This window comes from Arachis ipaensis, chromosome B6 (assembly GCF_059453495.1).
Source record: "Arachis ipaensis isolate K30076 ecotype BB chromosome B6, ASM5945349v1, whole genome shotgun sequence".
Lineage (NCBI taxonomy): Eukaryota > Viridiplantae > Streptophyta > Magnoliopsida > Fabales > Fabaceae > Arachis > Arachis ipaensis.
Window position 1 is genome coordinate 2,399,575 of NC_142441.1, and position 15,982 is coordinate 2,415,556.

Here is a 15,982-nt window from a genome sequence, read left to right on the forward strand (position 1 = left end):
TTTATTTGTGACCTTTATGCACATTTATTTATATGAGATATATAATTATTTATATATGAATAAATAATTTTATAATATAAGATTAAAAATTTTAATTTGTGACAAGTTTAAAATTTATTTTTTTTAAATAATATAATGTAAAATATATACTGTTTAATAAATTATTGAAGAGACGTGTAAAATATATAATGTTTTATATATATCTATTCCTATCATTTTAAAATTTGAATTGTTTCATGATAATTTTAGGATAAATAAAGAAAAAAATTGAATCAATTTAAATTGGTGGAATGATTAATTCACTCGTTTATTTAAGTAAATGTTAAAAGTTTCAATCTCATTTTAAGTATGTGGCAACCTATTAAAAAAAAGTGTATTTATTCTATTTTTTCGTTTAATGCTCAAAACTTTAGGTTGTAGAAGATAATCATTATTCTTATTAGAACCTTTTTTTCATATACAATTTCAAAGTGTCGAATAAAAAATGAAATATAGCTTGCAGTCATTTTGTAAACAAAGTAATTATAAAATAAATTATATGAGTACGTAATAAAATTTATTTATTTATTTGGCCCAACACTTAACTTATTCTAAATATTTTAAAAATTAAGTTCTAAATTCTTAATAAATCCTAAATTTCATTATTTTAATAGTATAACATAAAATATTAATTAATATTAATAAAGATATTAATCTTTTAATATTTTTTATAATTAAAAAATATAAGGATATTTAAGCAACACACGTCCAAGTTTAAACCAATTAATCATTAACCTATGAATTAGGGATGCTGGTGACGGATACCAAATGTAAGTGATGAAACTAAACCCTGTATCAATAGAATTGCTTAAGCAATATATATTGGTGTATTTTAGTATTTTATGAGACTATAGCTATAGTTGTTATATTATTTTAAAGAGTGTTGCTAAAATAAAGTTACATTTTTTATATTTTAGTAATATTTTTAAAATATTACTTTAATTTTAACAATACTTATATAATTACTGTAAATATAGACATGCTAACAATAATATATATATAAAGTTATTAAAAAAATTGTCTTAATAAGTTGTCTAACTTGCTTTTATAATTTCTCATATGTTGCTTGGGATTGATCTTTAGATTATGTTTAACAAACCAACTTGGGTTGGTTGAGTGGTTAGCTCACTCGTCCGCTTAAGTAAGTGTCGGGGGTTCGAATCCTGCCTTGTGCATGCAGCAATCCATTGGTCAGCGACAGACCCTTAAATGGAGCTTCGATCCGGGACGGATTAGTCCTTGACCTGTCGGGTTGGGGAATACCGTGGGCAAAAAAAAAAATTATGTTTAACATTAAGCCAGAAAATGTAGGTATTTAATTATTTCTTAATTTCTGTAATTTTGCGTCAATAACAAAATTTAAATGCAATCATATCTGTTAGAAACAAGAAGGAAATCTAAAAAAAATATTTTGTGTATTATTCAGATTAAAAAAATATACAATATACAAAGAGTATATATAACTGCTAAAAAAATTAAAATAATAAAAATATAAAATTCTACAATTAATATACAAATACATTATATAAATACAAATAATACTAATTAATCTAATTTGACTCTAATTATTCTCTTAACAATATCGAATTCATTAGAGAAGATGTATAAACTTTAAACCGCTCATATCATAAATTGCAGGAACATGCCTAAAGCTTAGCTACTTAAGTAGACATGTTGGGGGCGTTTTACGGTTGACTTAAACTCGTGAATAAAATGAATATTTAACAAAGTGAAAATTTTTATATCTACTTATTTTTTATGTGAAGTTATTAATTAAAAAAAATATTTAATTAAATTATAGTAAAAATTCAGATGCAGTCAATTTCACGTGAGATCGATAAATGTTAGATTAAAATTTAGTCAAATCATTCAAATTATTTAACGATTCTCAACTATTAACTTCACATAAAGTTGACTGCACCTGAATTTTTACTTTAAATTATTATTTAATAACTCTCAGTTATTATAACTTCACATGAAAACAATGAAAACAACCGCATCTAAATTTTAACCTTCAACAAAATATGCGAGATATTCTCTCTTTCTTTGTTATCTTCACTCTTCATGGTTCTTGCATTAGATTATGCATGATTTGACGAAAATAGCTTAAATCAAACACGTAGTGCACTTCGTTCTTTATTCCAAATTATTATCTTTTTTCTCAATGGATGCCATCCAGATAGAGAATCCCAAAGCGTATCCTTCAGGCCCCCCACCATCATCAAATACTTGACAAAATTGAATAATAACAATTTTTATGCAAATGTGTTAAAGTGTTTTTTGTCTTTTAATTATAGATCTCGGGAAATTAGAAAACACTCTTTATCTCTTTTATACTTATAATATTTTTTTTTTAAAAAGCAAACACCTCAACACAATAGTAGTAGAACAATTAGAGTCACCCAAACTAAAAACAAACAAACCTAAAAAGATATAAAATAACATAAATCTATCCCCATGTCATCTCCGGCATAGCCATCAACAACTAAAGAGATTTCCACCGCTCCACTCGTTAGCACTATTTGAAAACATGTTGATAATTTCTTCAACTCCTTTGCTTATGTGCTGAAAAATCTGCCTATTCATTTCCAATCATAAGGTCTAGACGATCGCGCAGAAGCACCTCAACCGGTGATTACGCTCTTCCATCCTCCTCGGTTCTTCTATCCAACTAAGAAAGTGTTTTTTCATCGATCCCGGATAAGACCATTGTCAGCCAAAGGCTGAAATCCAAGCAATCCACACCAGCCAAGCAAATACACATCCTAGAAACAAGTGATGTACATCTTCCACCTCGTTGTTACAAAGAATACAAGTAACATCGTCCTGACTGATGATTCCAAACCGGCTCAACCTGTCATTTGTATTCACTCTTCCTATTAAAACAAATCAAACAAACAGCTCCACTCTAGGCGGAACCAACCCCTTCCAAACAGTCCTGGTGAAGCTGTAGCTAGTTACCTCCTCTGGGATCAGTTCCTCCTACATCACCTACACAAAAGAGTTAGTTGTAAAAATACCCCGCCTATTATATTTCCACACCACTTTGTCCTCTCTGTTATGAACTAATTTCACAGGTCTCAAAAGCTCATGCAATGCACTCAGGAGTTCCAACTCCCATTGGAAGAGCTCTCGCTTCCATTGGAAGTTCCACATCCACTCAAACCCATCCCAATAACCACACTCTCCTATAACGGATCCACATTGGTTTGAAATAGAGAAAAGTCTCGAAAAACGATCCTTTAGAGATCCACAAAGCAACCATACATCCTCCCAAAAACGAGTCCGTCACCCGTCATCAACCTCCATGAACAGGTCTGCGACCATCTTATCCCTTAAATGTTGGTTCCTGATTTGTAACTAGTAAATATCCTTCCATGATCCTGATTTGTAATATGGTGTTGCTTCATGAACCTTAGCCTATTATATATGTTCCACTCGAGTAAGTAATTGAGGAAATATTATTTGCCAAATAATTGTTATCAATTTAGGGTAAGATTTAGAACCATATACAAGAAAATCCCGGCCCCTCCATAGTGTCTCCCACCATTTGTACACAGTGTTTGGTCTACTATGGAATTTGCATACAAAAACTGAAACATAAAAATGGTTTTCTATTGCTTTTTTTTTTTCTTTAATTTTTTTCAAAATACAAAAATAAAAATGCTGCTCTAGTCCAAATAATCCAACAGGTTTAATTAATTAATACTTTCTCTAACTAATAACAAGAATATTGTAACAAAGTAAACACACAAATTTTATTCACATAATTAGATGAGGGGGAAACTCGGATACAATCGACTTCACGTGAAGTTGATAGCGGAGAGCTGTTAGATGGTTTGACTGATTTGACTAAATTTTCATCTAATGACGCTATCAACTTCACGTGAAGTCGACTGCACTTGAGTTTCCAACTTAGATGAGACATTGATTGAACAATAACAAAGAGAGTAGTTAATTATGTTGTAGTAACACAAAAATTCCATACAAAAGGGTTGCAACTTGCAAGTAATTGATGATGATGAAGTGAAGTTTGTTCACTTGCTATGTAGCCAATAGAGTAGCCTCCTCTAAAGGATAAATGTACAAACACAACAATAAATAAATAAATAAAATTGACATTGGTGCACACAAAATTATCCCCATTATTCAAATCAAACATCATACGTGTCAAAATTGGCTTGGCTTGGCTTGTGTGGATTTCAATTTCTTGTATTTTAGTTATTTAGAAACAAAACATTTCTATTTAGGCCTTCTTTTTTAGATATTATTGGTTCTTGATAACAATTATATTTTAAAACACTTCATTCAATCTTTTGTAGATTAGAATATTTTAGAAATAATTTTATAAAGTTTTATAAGAGTTTTTTTTTAAATATTTATCTATCAAGACTATATATATATATGGAAAAGTTTTAGGGGCTAGCAATTTTTTAAAAAGTTGGCCAGTATTTAACCATCAAAAGAAAATTGAATAATCCCACACCATTAAATTTAATCTCACACCATTAAAAATACTATTGGTGGCCAATTAATGGTTATAAAACACAAAAGTTGCTAGCCCTATCACTCCTCAGTATTTGCCACAGATGTAGTGGCACTTTGATAAAATAGGCAAGTCAATGTCTTTTACCGCCATTGTGTTATATCCGTTTTGGTTAAATTTGGAGTACATATAATTGAAAGCACTACTGTATACTATATGCACTTGCAGAAATTTTTGTTGAATGGTATATGAGGTTTCATTTCCTCTATCCAATTTTTCTGTCTATTCCACGGACAATCAACTATAGACAACTTCATAATATAAAGATAAAATATTCAACTCTTGGAGCTATACAGCCTCTGAAAACAATATCATTATGAATAATATTTTTCTTTTTTTTGTTACATAATATACAATAATATAAGGATAGTTCTTTTTTTTTCTCATAATAACTATTCGTTTGTTTTGTTGTTTTTTGAATTCAATGTTCCGATGTTAATAAAAAATAAAAAATGTCCAAATATACCTTTTTTTATGATTATTTTTAGAGTTATATATCAAATATTTTATTAAAAGCTACAATTATATTACGTATACTAAAAAATCAACTACTAAATTAGTTATTCGTATAAAATATATATTAAAATATAAAATATATATTAAAAAATTATATAACACATATATATACAAATATATAGTAATTGATTTTTTATGTATATATAATTAAAAAAAAAAACAATCGCAATCTGAGTGTGGAATGATCAGAAACCGATAGCTATAATCTAGCTAGCAAGATCTGGAAATAAATGTACTGACTGAAGAAACTCATTGGGAAGGAATAGGAAAGAAAAAAAGAGCTAGCTAGTAAGATATATGATTTGATTAATTAGTAATCAATCATATTATGTATATAAATATAAAAAATTTATCAAATTACTCATTTATATATAAAAACACATGTTAATTACAAAATGTACATTAAAAATATGTGAAATAACATATATATTTATATATAATACATAATGATTGATTTTGGGAGTTAAGTCTTAAAGTGGTTTTTCAAGTTACACCCGAACTTTAAAATGGTCCTATCCCCAAACTTACACTACGAGATTTATATTAGTCTCTAAGGCATTTTCTGTCCATCGAAATACTAAAATGACGTCGTTTTGTATTAATATAAAAAAAAAAAAAAAACACGAGCCTCCCCTTTTCCTTTCCCAACCCGAGGCCCTTCTCCTTTCCCAGCCCGAAGCATCTGTCATGGCGTCGCGTCGCTCGCCTCTTTCCCAACCTAGTCTCTCACACTCTTGTTTCTTCTCTGCCTTCCTAATCCCTTTTATATTCCCTAATCCCAAAATTAATTCGTCATTGCACTCTGAGTGAAGCTGATATCTTCGAGCAAATTTATGAGAGGTGCTGCGCTGCTCCCATGAAAGGTGTTTTTTTCACCATTGATCAGTTCATTGAGGTCCTTGAAAAGTATGATTTTGATTCCAAGGTTGGTACCAAGGTCAATTCGCTTCGTTTCGGATTTTTTTAATTTTTTTTACAATGGAGTTTGTTCTGTCACTGATTGCATAAAATTTTAAACTTAATAAATGGATGAGTTAAGTATGATTTTGGTCCCCAACGTAAAGGTCGAAAATCGGAATCGTCCCTAACTTTTTTTTTGCTACGAAATGGTTCCTAAAGTTTCAGTTTGTTTTAAAATCGTCCATCGGACGAAAATATCCTTCTCCCTTCTCCCTTCTTCCTTCACCCCAAAATCAACCACCACCACCACCACCAGAATAGAAGCCTACGCTCAACCAGAACCACCACCACCACCATCAGTATCATCATAGTCATCATCATCTTCATCAGAACTTTTTCCAAAATCAACCAGAAGCCCAAGCTGAACAAGAACCCACCACCACCACCACCATTATCATCATGGCCTCATCATCATCATCATCAGAAAATTCAAGTCACATGCACTTTGAACAATAATCAACAAATTCAGCAACAACTTCCAAATTCAAATTTCAGCAACAATATTCCACAACAAATTTCACAAAAAATTCCAAAATTTCACAAAAAACTCAATTCACATAAGAAGAAGAAGCTGGTGGTGGTGCGGCGATATGGCGGTCCCCTTCTCTCCCCCCTCCTCCCCCCGCCCCTTTTCTCATGCCCCCCTTCTGTATCTCTTTCTTTATTTTTTTATTTATTTTATATTTATTTTATTTTATAATTTTTTTACTGAGGGGTAATTTAGTAATAAAATAAAATAAATTTAGTGAAAATGACGATTTTAAAACAAACTGAAATTTTGGGGACCATTTTGTAGAAAAAAGAAGTTGGGGACGATTCTGATTTTTTACCTCTACTTTGGGGACCAAAATCATACTTAACCCTAAATGGATTTTATGGTTTAGGTGAAAGATGACTTTGAATTGAGTTTGTTGAAATGATGTGTATTGATGAGTAATGATATTATTTAATTAATGTGTATGTGAAAATTGATGGTTGGTTGTGTATAAAAAAAAACAAAATGAGGTAATGGAGGAATTAATTTTGGGATCAGAGACAAAAGGAGACAGAGAGGAGACAAGAGTGTAAGACACTAAGTTGGGGAAGGGGGGCATGTGACACGGCGCCGTGACGAAGGCTCGCAAGAAGCGGCCACAAAGAGAAAGGGGAAAGGGGAAGGGAGGCTCTGGTTTTCTTTTTTTTTTTCTTTTCTTTTTTTACAAATACAAAACGACACATTTCATTGTTTTGATGGACGGAAAATGCCTTCGGGACTAGTATGAGTCTTGGAGTCCAAATTCGAGAATGAAATTGAATAACGATTAACTTCAAGGACCACCTTGAAACTCGAGTACAATTTCAAAAACCACTTTAAAACTTAACTCTTAATTGGGTGACTAATTTAGTATACACAACATTTTTTATTAACAATTTTCTATACATTTTGTAAGAGTCTTATTTATGTTTCTCTTCTTTCTTTCTCATGTGTTTAATAGGGATAATCAAAACTAGTCAATGATATACAAATACAAGCCAAAAGAAATATGGACATTCAAAAATTAAAAAATAATATGAAAAAATAAATAAAAATGCCTTGAAAAGAAGACTTAAAAACACATATATTTATCTCAGCAGATGACTCTTGAAGGCAGCAGGAGCCATGAGATCTTGTAGTTTAACTCTTGCTGACTTATTAGATCTCAAAATGCTGTCTTTTCACATCACCTGCTTTGTCCAGTTCTCATTGTTCACAAAATTTCTTCCCATTGATCATTTGGAAATAATAATATATTTGTGCTGCTTTGGTTGCTAGCTCCAATGGAATCCCATATGGAAATATATTATGTGTTTCTTGAAAAACTTGTGTAGAAAAAGTAGTGCCTTGACTTTTGATTTAGGGGTAATTTCTTATTTCCATTCAAAAGCTTCTATGCCAATTGATGATTATATATTTGATGTATTTTTTCAAAATCAGAAGTTTTAATAATAGTGCAGCTAATTTTCTCATATTTTACTAGCATGGTCAACTTTCTTAACATGCCATCAAAATACAGGATGATTGCAAAAAATGGTAAATCTTTCAAAAATTACAAAAAAAAAAAAAAAAGAATTAACCGGTGTCCATTCATAATCTCTGCGAGATGGCAAATTCTAAAAGGTTTCAAAGACAGGGGAGCACATAATTCATGAGAAACAATGAGTACTAACATTTAAGTCTTTTACTTCTATAACATGCAAACCCTAAACTACTTCTGACTTGTAAGATTAATTTGCTTTGAAAAGAAATACTTGTTGATAATTATAAAGAGTTCATTCCATAAAAACCTTGTCTAATGAAGTACATTTGTATTCATACAAGAATTTTTATATAGGAATCAAATGGTTAAAAAAATATCACATTATAAAGTACTAATTTCCATCAAACTTTAATGCACCCTTTCTAATTTTTAAAGAACACTCTCATACTTTGAATTCACCAAGCTACCTTGTATGTTTTACAAAATCATACTACCCCCGTACAGGCGAAAATACATACCAAAGGAAGCAAATGTAATTTACATAAACAAATGACAGATAAATGTAACTTAAATCAAATTTTAAGAACATAAACGTAACGTAATTTACCCTTAAAATATCCACTAGCAATAAAAAATAATGAAACTATATACACACAAATACTCTAATTTAAGGTAGTTCATCATGGTTAGTATACACAATACTGAGGAGGTACTTTTAACATTTAAATCGGCACCAGAAGCAGCATAAATTTACTTGACGACTAACCAGAAGATTTCTTTTTCACTGCATATGCGCGCAATGCTGCCACACCAACAACAGCCATAGCAGTTCCAACTGTAAATTCAAGAAAGAGAGCTATTTAGAAATCAACACTTTGACAACTTGAAAATAGATAGTGGATTTCAAGGTTAGGCTCAAGTTGTGGGGAGTGGTCGCTAGAAGTAGAAACAAACCTGATGCAAAAATGAGTGTGTTTTGAAGAAGCCGATGAAATTGCTTTCTTTTCCTCCCAATCTCTGTTTCTGGAATGCTTAAATGAGGGTGTTCTGCAACACTAACAATCCTATGGAACACATTGCTTGAATCACCTAATTTCATACTCAAGTGAATAGGGGCCTCTATTCCTAATTCCTGAGTCGCCTGTGATCGTCCTTACTCAGGTTAGATATGGAACTATGCATAAATTATATTATATTCATTTATTCAATGATATGGTACCACTGAACTGATCACTTAAAAATGCAATAATACCTTAACTGAATCTTGTACTGCCCTTGGATATGGGGTTAAATCATCCTTGGCAGCAATGAGGAGGCATGGAACTCTATAGCCAGTGAGTTCTCCTTGTCTTGCAACCTGCTCAAGCATATCTCTGGATTTCTTCCATGAATGTTCATTTGAGCTGGAAAGCACAAAGGAAAGAGCAAAACGTATGAAACAGGAACCAAATGCCAAAGGAAATGAAAATATGCAACAAATAGTGATAGATTAGTTCAGCTAAGGAAAACTATTCCACAGTCTATGACCAATGCAAGTCTGTTAGCCATGACCCATGGTTCGGCACCTCTGCCTTGGCAAGCTCTAGATAAGATTGGAATCAAATCAGACAACAGCACTTGATAATGGCCAAATGAGCTAAAGTAATAGGGGTTTATGCCCTGAATAACGGAACTCTTGACCTAGGTAAGCACTCAATCCAGCAAAGGGTACAAGAATAGGCTTATATCAAAGAATATAATGATGCAGAGTTCTTTGTGCATCCTTGAATGTAGCATTATATTGTTGATTTTGGCCTTGGCATGAATCATTAGTGTGCTTCCTGGCTGTACATATCTATGAACACATGATAGTTGGGAAACAATAGTACACAAGATACCATGACAAAGCTAAAGTTAGCAACATGTGAGTGTACAACGTGCAAGGTAGGCATTTATGGGATATTAAGTAGTTCCAATCTTATGTCAGTTTATTTTATATTATACATGTAAATATAAACATCACTTCATACACCTTTGCATACTACTCATTGAAGAGCGGGTTAGAGGAAATCACTAGTGCAAAACACTACTTCCACAGCTTAAATATAGCAATGCATAACAACAAAAGATTTGTACCATACCTGTCATACACGAAGATAGCTACATCACATGCCGCCAAATAATCCTGATTTGACAAAACTTTCGGCACTTCCCCTTCCGGAATCTCCCGCAGCACAAGAACTTTCTTGGTTCCCTATATAGAGGTAAACACCATGATAATGAGTATGGATAGTGGAGACTGCATATCATTCCTAGTTGACTTCCTCGATAAATTTATTAACTCCCATATTTACAAGTGAGGTATAGAGCTTGAGTGGAGATGATCAGTTTTCACAATCATTTATGTATCAATCTTGTTCTCCAACATGACACTCACCCGTATTAATTCAATGGTATTTGCTGCAAACTGTTCAGCTGTTGTCGGAGTATAATTATTTGAGAATGGCCTATGAAAATGGAGGAGTTAATTGTTACTTTGAAAAATAACTAACATGAAGAGTTTGAGTCGATAAAATCTCATTGATACATCTAAAAATGGTAGACAATGATTTAGGTAATTGGATTAGGAGCATACCTTCCCAAAAATGAATCCAAGAGAGCAGATTTCCCAGAATTTTTAGAACCAAAAACATAGCATTGGAATACATTCCTTTCTGTTGCTTGCTTCTTGCGATCGACTGATCTTCTGCGAGTAACACGTAGTGCTGCAGCTGTATTGCCACTATATCCAATGTAAATCAAATTAGCCACGCTACATGGTGGATCGAGCAATGTCATGAGGGCCCACTGCAGAATAAATTTAAGAGATATATCAAAAAATGCCTCATTTCAAAAAACGAAAGACAGCATAACTTACACAAACCTGGGACAAAAATCCGTTCAGTGTTATGTAACCCATGTCATTTTTCTCAGCAGCATCCTTATATGGAGCATCATTCCAAGGACTGCAATTCAAAATCAAATACCAAACCTAAGACATACTACATCAAGAAGAAGAGAACTAAGAGAACATGATAGAGCGTTTAAAGATATATATCACAATTGCAAAAGAAGTAAACAAAGTGAAAGATTTGCAAATGACATATCACTTTTGGCTAATAGATAAATAATAAGCAACATAAAATAAATAATCAAAAGAAAAATTGAAAAAATAGTTTAAAGTTTAAATGCCTACCTTTTGCCAAACATATAAATTTGTCAAAATAAAGAGATAAACTCTCCATCTAAAAATATAAAAACAAAAATTATCCGAAAAATGTAGCATAGAGCATGACATCACTAGACAAAAAGATAAAGCATGATACACAATAAGTATGATGCAAATTCAGAGGGACAGAAGAAAAGACATTATCTTTCTCTTTTTCCATATATAGGCAATTTAGGGAGAGGGGAGGTTGCAAGCTCACCTTGATGGAGCAGTACAAAATAGCTTATCAACTTCAGCAGGCCGTAAGGCTCGATCCTAGAGGGTATCAAGGTTCCACGAAGCAAATCAAGAAAAAACAGTATATTAGATATGGATTATCGCCTAAAAAGAGATCATGCAGAGAGGATGTTAAAGCATATATCTGTAATCATGGAATTGATAATTAAAAACATTGGTACATACTTTATCTGTGTCCAATAATCGGAAGATACCATTCAGAAATTCTACAGCTTCATTTGTTAGCTCCACACTCTGTCAATGAAAATACTTTAAAGTAAACGTTTTGTATCATTCGTAAGTTAAATAGAAAGCACCAAATAACTTTTCAACTATTTGTAATAATTTGATGACAAAAATCAATGAAAATTGTACTAATTGGTAAAAGTGCATACATCTATCATGCTTCATTGAAAGTCTATAACCTTTATATAAAAAAGTATTCCTTGAAAGACATTGTTTGACAAAGCAAATGTACATCCAAAAATGCAATAACACATAAATATTTGTATCCTCCCTTCAGATGAATGATGAACAGCAAAGAATAGAAGCTGAATTTACCACCTATGATGATAAAATAATTGCAATCCATTTGTCATATTTCAACAAAAGGAAAGCCAACAGATAAGGAAAGATCTGGGAAATAACCATGCTTAACATAAGAGTTATTCTACACATAAAATATATACTTGAATTATGCAAATCACCAAATATAGAACCCCAAGCAGCTGACTGTAATATTTACAAAACCTCAGATACTCTTTATTTTAGGCAATCAGCAACCATGAGACAACCTAAGGTAAATAGCTAACATTACAACTTTAAAGTATCTGTAGTTAGCAGTTTAGTGTTATTAATTTATCAATCACATATCTTTCTGTTATTGCTAATCCTAATAATAAATAAATGCTTCTCCCACTAAACCTCTTGCATTTAAACCAAACAGAAAGACAGTGGTGGAAATAACAGAATGAAAATATAAAGTATGACCTGATCAGAAGCATTCTTAGACGGAACTGGAAGGGAATCATTCCTGAGTTTTAAATCATTATCATATCCATAGTTTCTTAGAACAGCCCATAATGTCTCTGGGCGCCCTTTCCTAAGGAACATACTATGGACATAAAGAAATCCTGGAAAAGTAAGACCATTTGAGTTGACTCCTTCAGGTACATTCTGTTGTACAACAGTTTTGACCCCATTTATTTCAGATGGCTGCAATGGGGCATCAAAACATCTAACCTGTTGATACATTTGCAATTTGTGAATAACCAGGCTATATACTAAGGAACTAAATATTCAAAGTATACAAAAAGAAAAGGATATTCAAAAAAGAAAAGGACGATCCAAGTTTATAGAAAACCTGGAACTCATTTAGTTCTGTGTCACTGAGGGCATCATCCATGTCACGATCACAAAGAACAAATATTCTTCTCAATGCCCTAACACATCGATCTGTTAAAGCTTGACTTTCTTGATCAAACAATGGATCTATTGGATGTAGTACCGCTTTTTGGGCAAAATAAAAAACTTCAGGGACCTAAAGAGTAGAGTTAATATTAGATAGTTGATACTTAGTTTACAAATTCAAGGACATGGGAAATCCCAATCAAAATATCATCAAGATGTTATATATATAGCAAATAATTGGTGTCTTGCAGAGATGCACGGATTTCTTCTTCTTTTTCTTTGATTTAAAAAAAAAAACAAAAAGTAAAAAGGAAAAAAAAATGAGATACATGGATTTATACCCTTTCACTGGACTTAATTTTAAGGGGAAAATGGGAATCCAGTTAACTGTTTTTTTTTTTTATCTTTGTACTTCTTATTTTTTATCATTAAGTATCATCTTCACATTCAACAAGGATACAACTGCTCTGAATAGAGCTGAGGTAGGATCCACTGATGTTTTCAAACAAGCCCAATAATATACTGCTATATTTTCATCATGTTTTCAAAGACATTATTTATGAGCTATATACAAGGCCAAATAATAACCATAGCATGACCTACTAACAACAGTGTGGCAATACAATATACCTGGTATAGTGTAACTGCTGAGCATTCAATGCAGGTTACAATTTCCTTGAACTGTTGTAGGAGCTGATTCATGAGGCGCTCTAAGCTCACTTGCTGGCTTTCATCATGCAGATCTAGCTTGCAACCAACCACAACTACAGGCACCTTCACCTGAATCATGAACCAAAAATACAAACAGTAAAAACACTAATCGTTTAGCATCCACACATTACATTCCCTCAAACAAAACAAACCATCCACCTCCAGCCTCTCCAGTTCCGGCAACCAGTAAGAACTCAACCGCGAAAAGGTCGAAGGCTCATTGCAAGCATACGTTAAAACCACCACATCAGCCTGCTTCAATTCTTCATTGCGCTTCCCCTGTTTCTCTAAGCTGCACAAAAAACAACACCACCGATCTCCATTCATTAATTCATTCATTCAATACCGTATGACTCTGATTTAAAGAGTAAACACACCACAGCAATCAGCATCAAGTATGATAACAACAATAACAACACAATCGTACAACAATTATTCAGCACATGTAAACAGAGTTCAGCTAAGAGAATGCAACTACGCATATATGGTAGTAGAATTTGTATTGAATCATAACTGATTAAGCTAAACATAAATCTAAAATCATTGATTAACGATTTTTTTAGCATAAAAGGAATCTACTATTCCTTACGATTATTGAATTTTCAAATTACCATAACTTGCATCTAAAGTTGCGAGTGATGAGAGAAAGAGAGAGAGAATACCTTGAAGAAGTGTCGACGACGGTGATGGGGACGTTGTCGGGGTAGAAATCGGCCGGCAAGACAGTGAGAGGGAGCACCGGCGGGACGGTCTCCGAGAAGGACTCGGAGGCTACGGCGGCGATGAGGCTGGATTTTCCGGTGCCTCGGTCGCCGGCGACGACGACTCGGACTCCATTGGTGCGGCCGCCGGAGCTTAAGTGATTCAACATTTGATGATGCGAAGTTGCGGAAGAAAAAAATGGGGAAACAGTGAAAATCAATAATTAAGGATTCAAAAGGCGTTCATAATCATAAATAAACTATCATTTCGTTATTTGTTAATTTTTTATCTTTTTCTGAAAAAAATCATGTTGCCCTATTTATTTATTTATTTATTTTTAGCAAAGATAGGCAATAACTTTTTAATTGAGTATGGAGACACTATTTGTTATTTAATTATAAATAACTTATCATTTCAATTAAATAAAATAAAGATAAAAATTCGTTTTTGCAATAATATGAAAGATCTATATATGATTCCAACTTAGAGGATCTCACATTTTATTTTATTTGTTTTATTAGCAATTTTCTATAGTAAAAATAACATTCATAATATATAAAGATAAAATATTAGTTACATATAATAAAAAGATATATATGAAAATAAAAAATGGTCACATATTGGTATTTATTATAAATAATATAATAATACTTTATTCAAATTATATTTAAATTTATAATAAAAAATACGAAAAAATTATAACAATAGAATAGTAGTTATAAGAAAAACTTTTAATTATTTTACAATGAAAAAGTTTTATTATTTTAATAGTTTATCATTGATATTTATGAAGCAATTATGTAAAAATAAGCCTACTATAAAAAGTAGTAAATTTTTTTTTTTATTACCAAAGATATGAGACTCGAAGACGCAACTTCTTAATTGAGTATGGGGAGACTATGCCATTTGAGCTATTATTCATTGGCAAATAGTAAACTTATGTTGTTAAGATGTTATGATTTTAAAAAATTACTATAATTTTTATCTTTTATAAACAAAATTTTTTATATGACATAAAAAATTCAAATAATAAAATGTCAGTGTTTCCATTATAAAATTACAATGGTTAAAACGATTATATTATGTATACTAAAATTAATCATTAAAATTAACTATAAATATAAAATATATATTAGAATATAAATACTTTAAAAATAAATTAAATTATATATATTTATACAAAATATATTATATATTAATATTAGTGACTGATTTTAATATAGAAATAATATTTTTTTAGTTAAAAACACTTTTATATTTATTTTGAAGTTTTATAAAGAAATTTATTATTGTATTTCGTGCATTTTCTTTTCCATCCAACCAAAATCTGTTTATGTATAACATAAGTTGATAGTTTAAAAAATGAATTTAAGAATAAGCATACGGCTAATATCATGTAAATTAAACGTACAATGTGAAGGTCTAATAAGCAAAGGGGCACAATGGACGATTATAATTTTAAATTGGTAGTACCCATGAATTTTATAAGAAGAAGTATAGGGAGTCAATGGAATATTTGTATAATGTATACAATAGAGGTTTAGGGATATCCGATTCAGTATTAGATATATAACTATTAGTGTTATCTTTTTCCATTAGCTGAAATTTTTGGGATGAGTGGTATCATAACATGGTATA

General features: G+C 31.5%; 1 protein-coding gene across 1 annotated transcript; it reads right to left on the reverse strand.

Moving 5' to 3' along the window:
- Positions 1–8,484: 8,484 nt before the first annotated feature.
- On the reverse strand, positions 8,485–14,665 carry LOC107645169 (mitochondrial Rho GTPase 2). The gene is made up of 14 exons (XM_016349135.3): positions 14,305–14,665; positions 13,802–13,934; positions 13,562–13,711; positions 12,885–13,061; positions 12,512–12,763; positions 11,708–11,776; positions 11,505–11,560; positions 10,961–11,042; positions 10,673–10,884; positions 10,475–10,544; positions 10,179–10,291; positions 9,311–9,461; positions 9,013–9,199; positions 8,485–8,893 (listed from the first exon to the last, which is right to left on the reverse strand). Exons 1-14 carry the CDS (start codon positions 14,511–14,513, stop codon positions 8,820–8,822), a joined length of 1,935 nt encoding a protein of 644 aa, XP_016204621.1. The 5' UTR covers positions 14,514–14,665; the 3' UTR covers positions 8,485–8,819.
- Between the last annotated feature and the right edge of the window lie 1,317 nt (positions 14,666–15,982).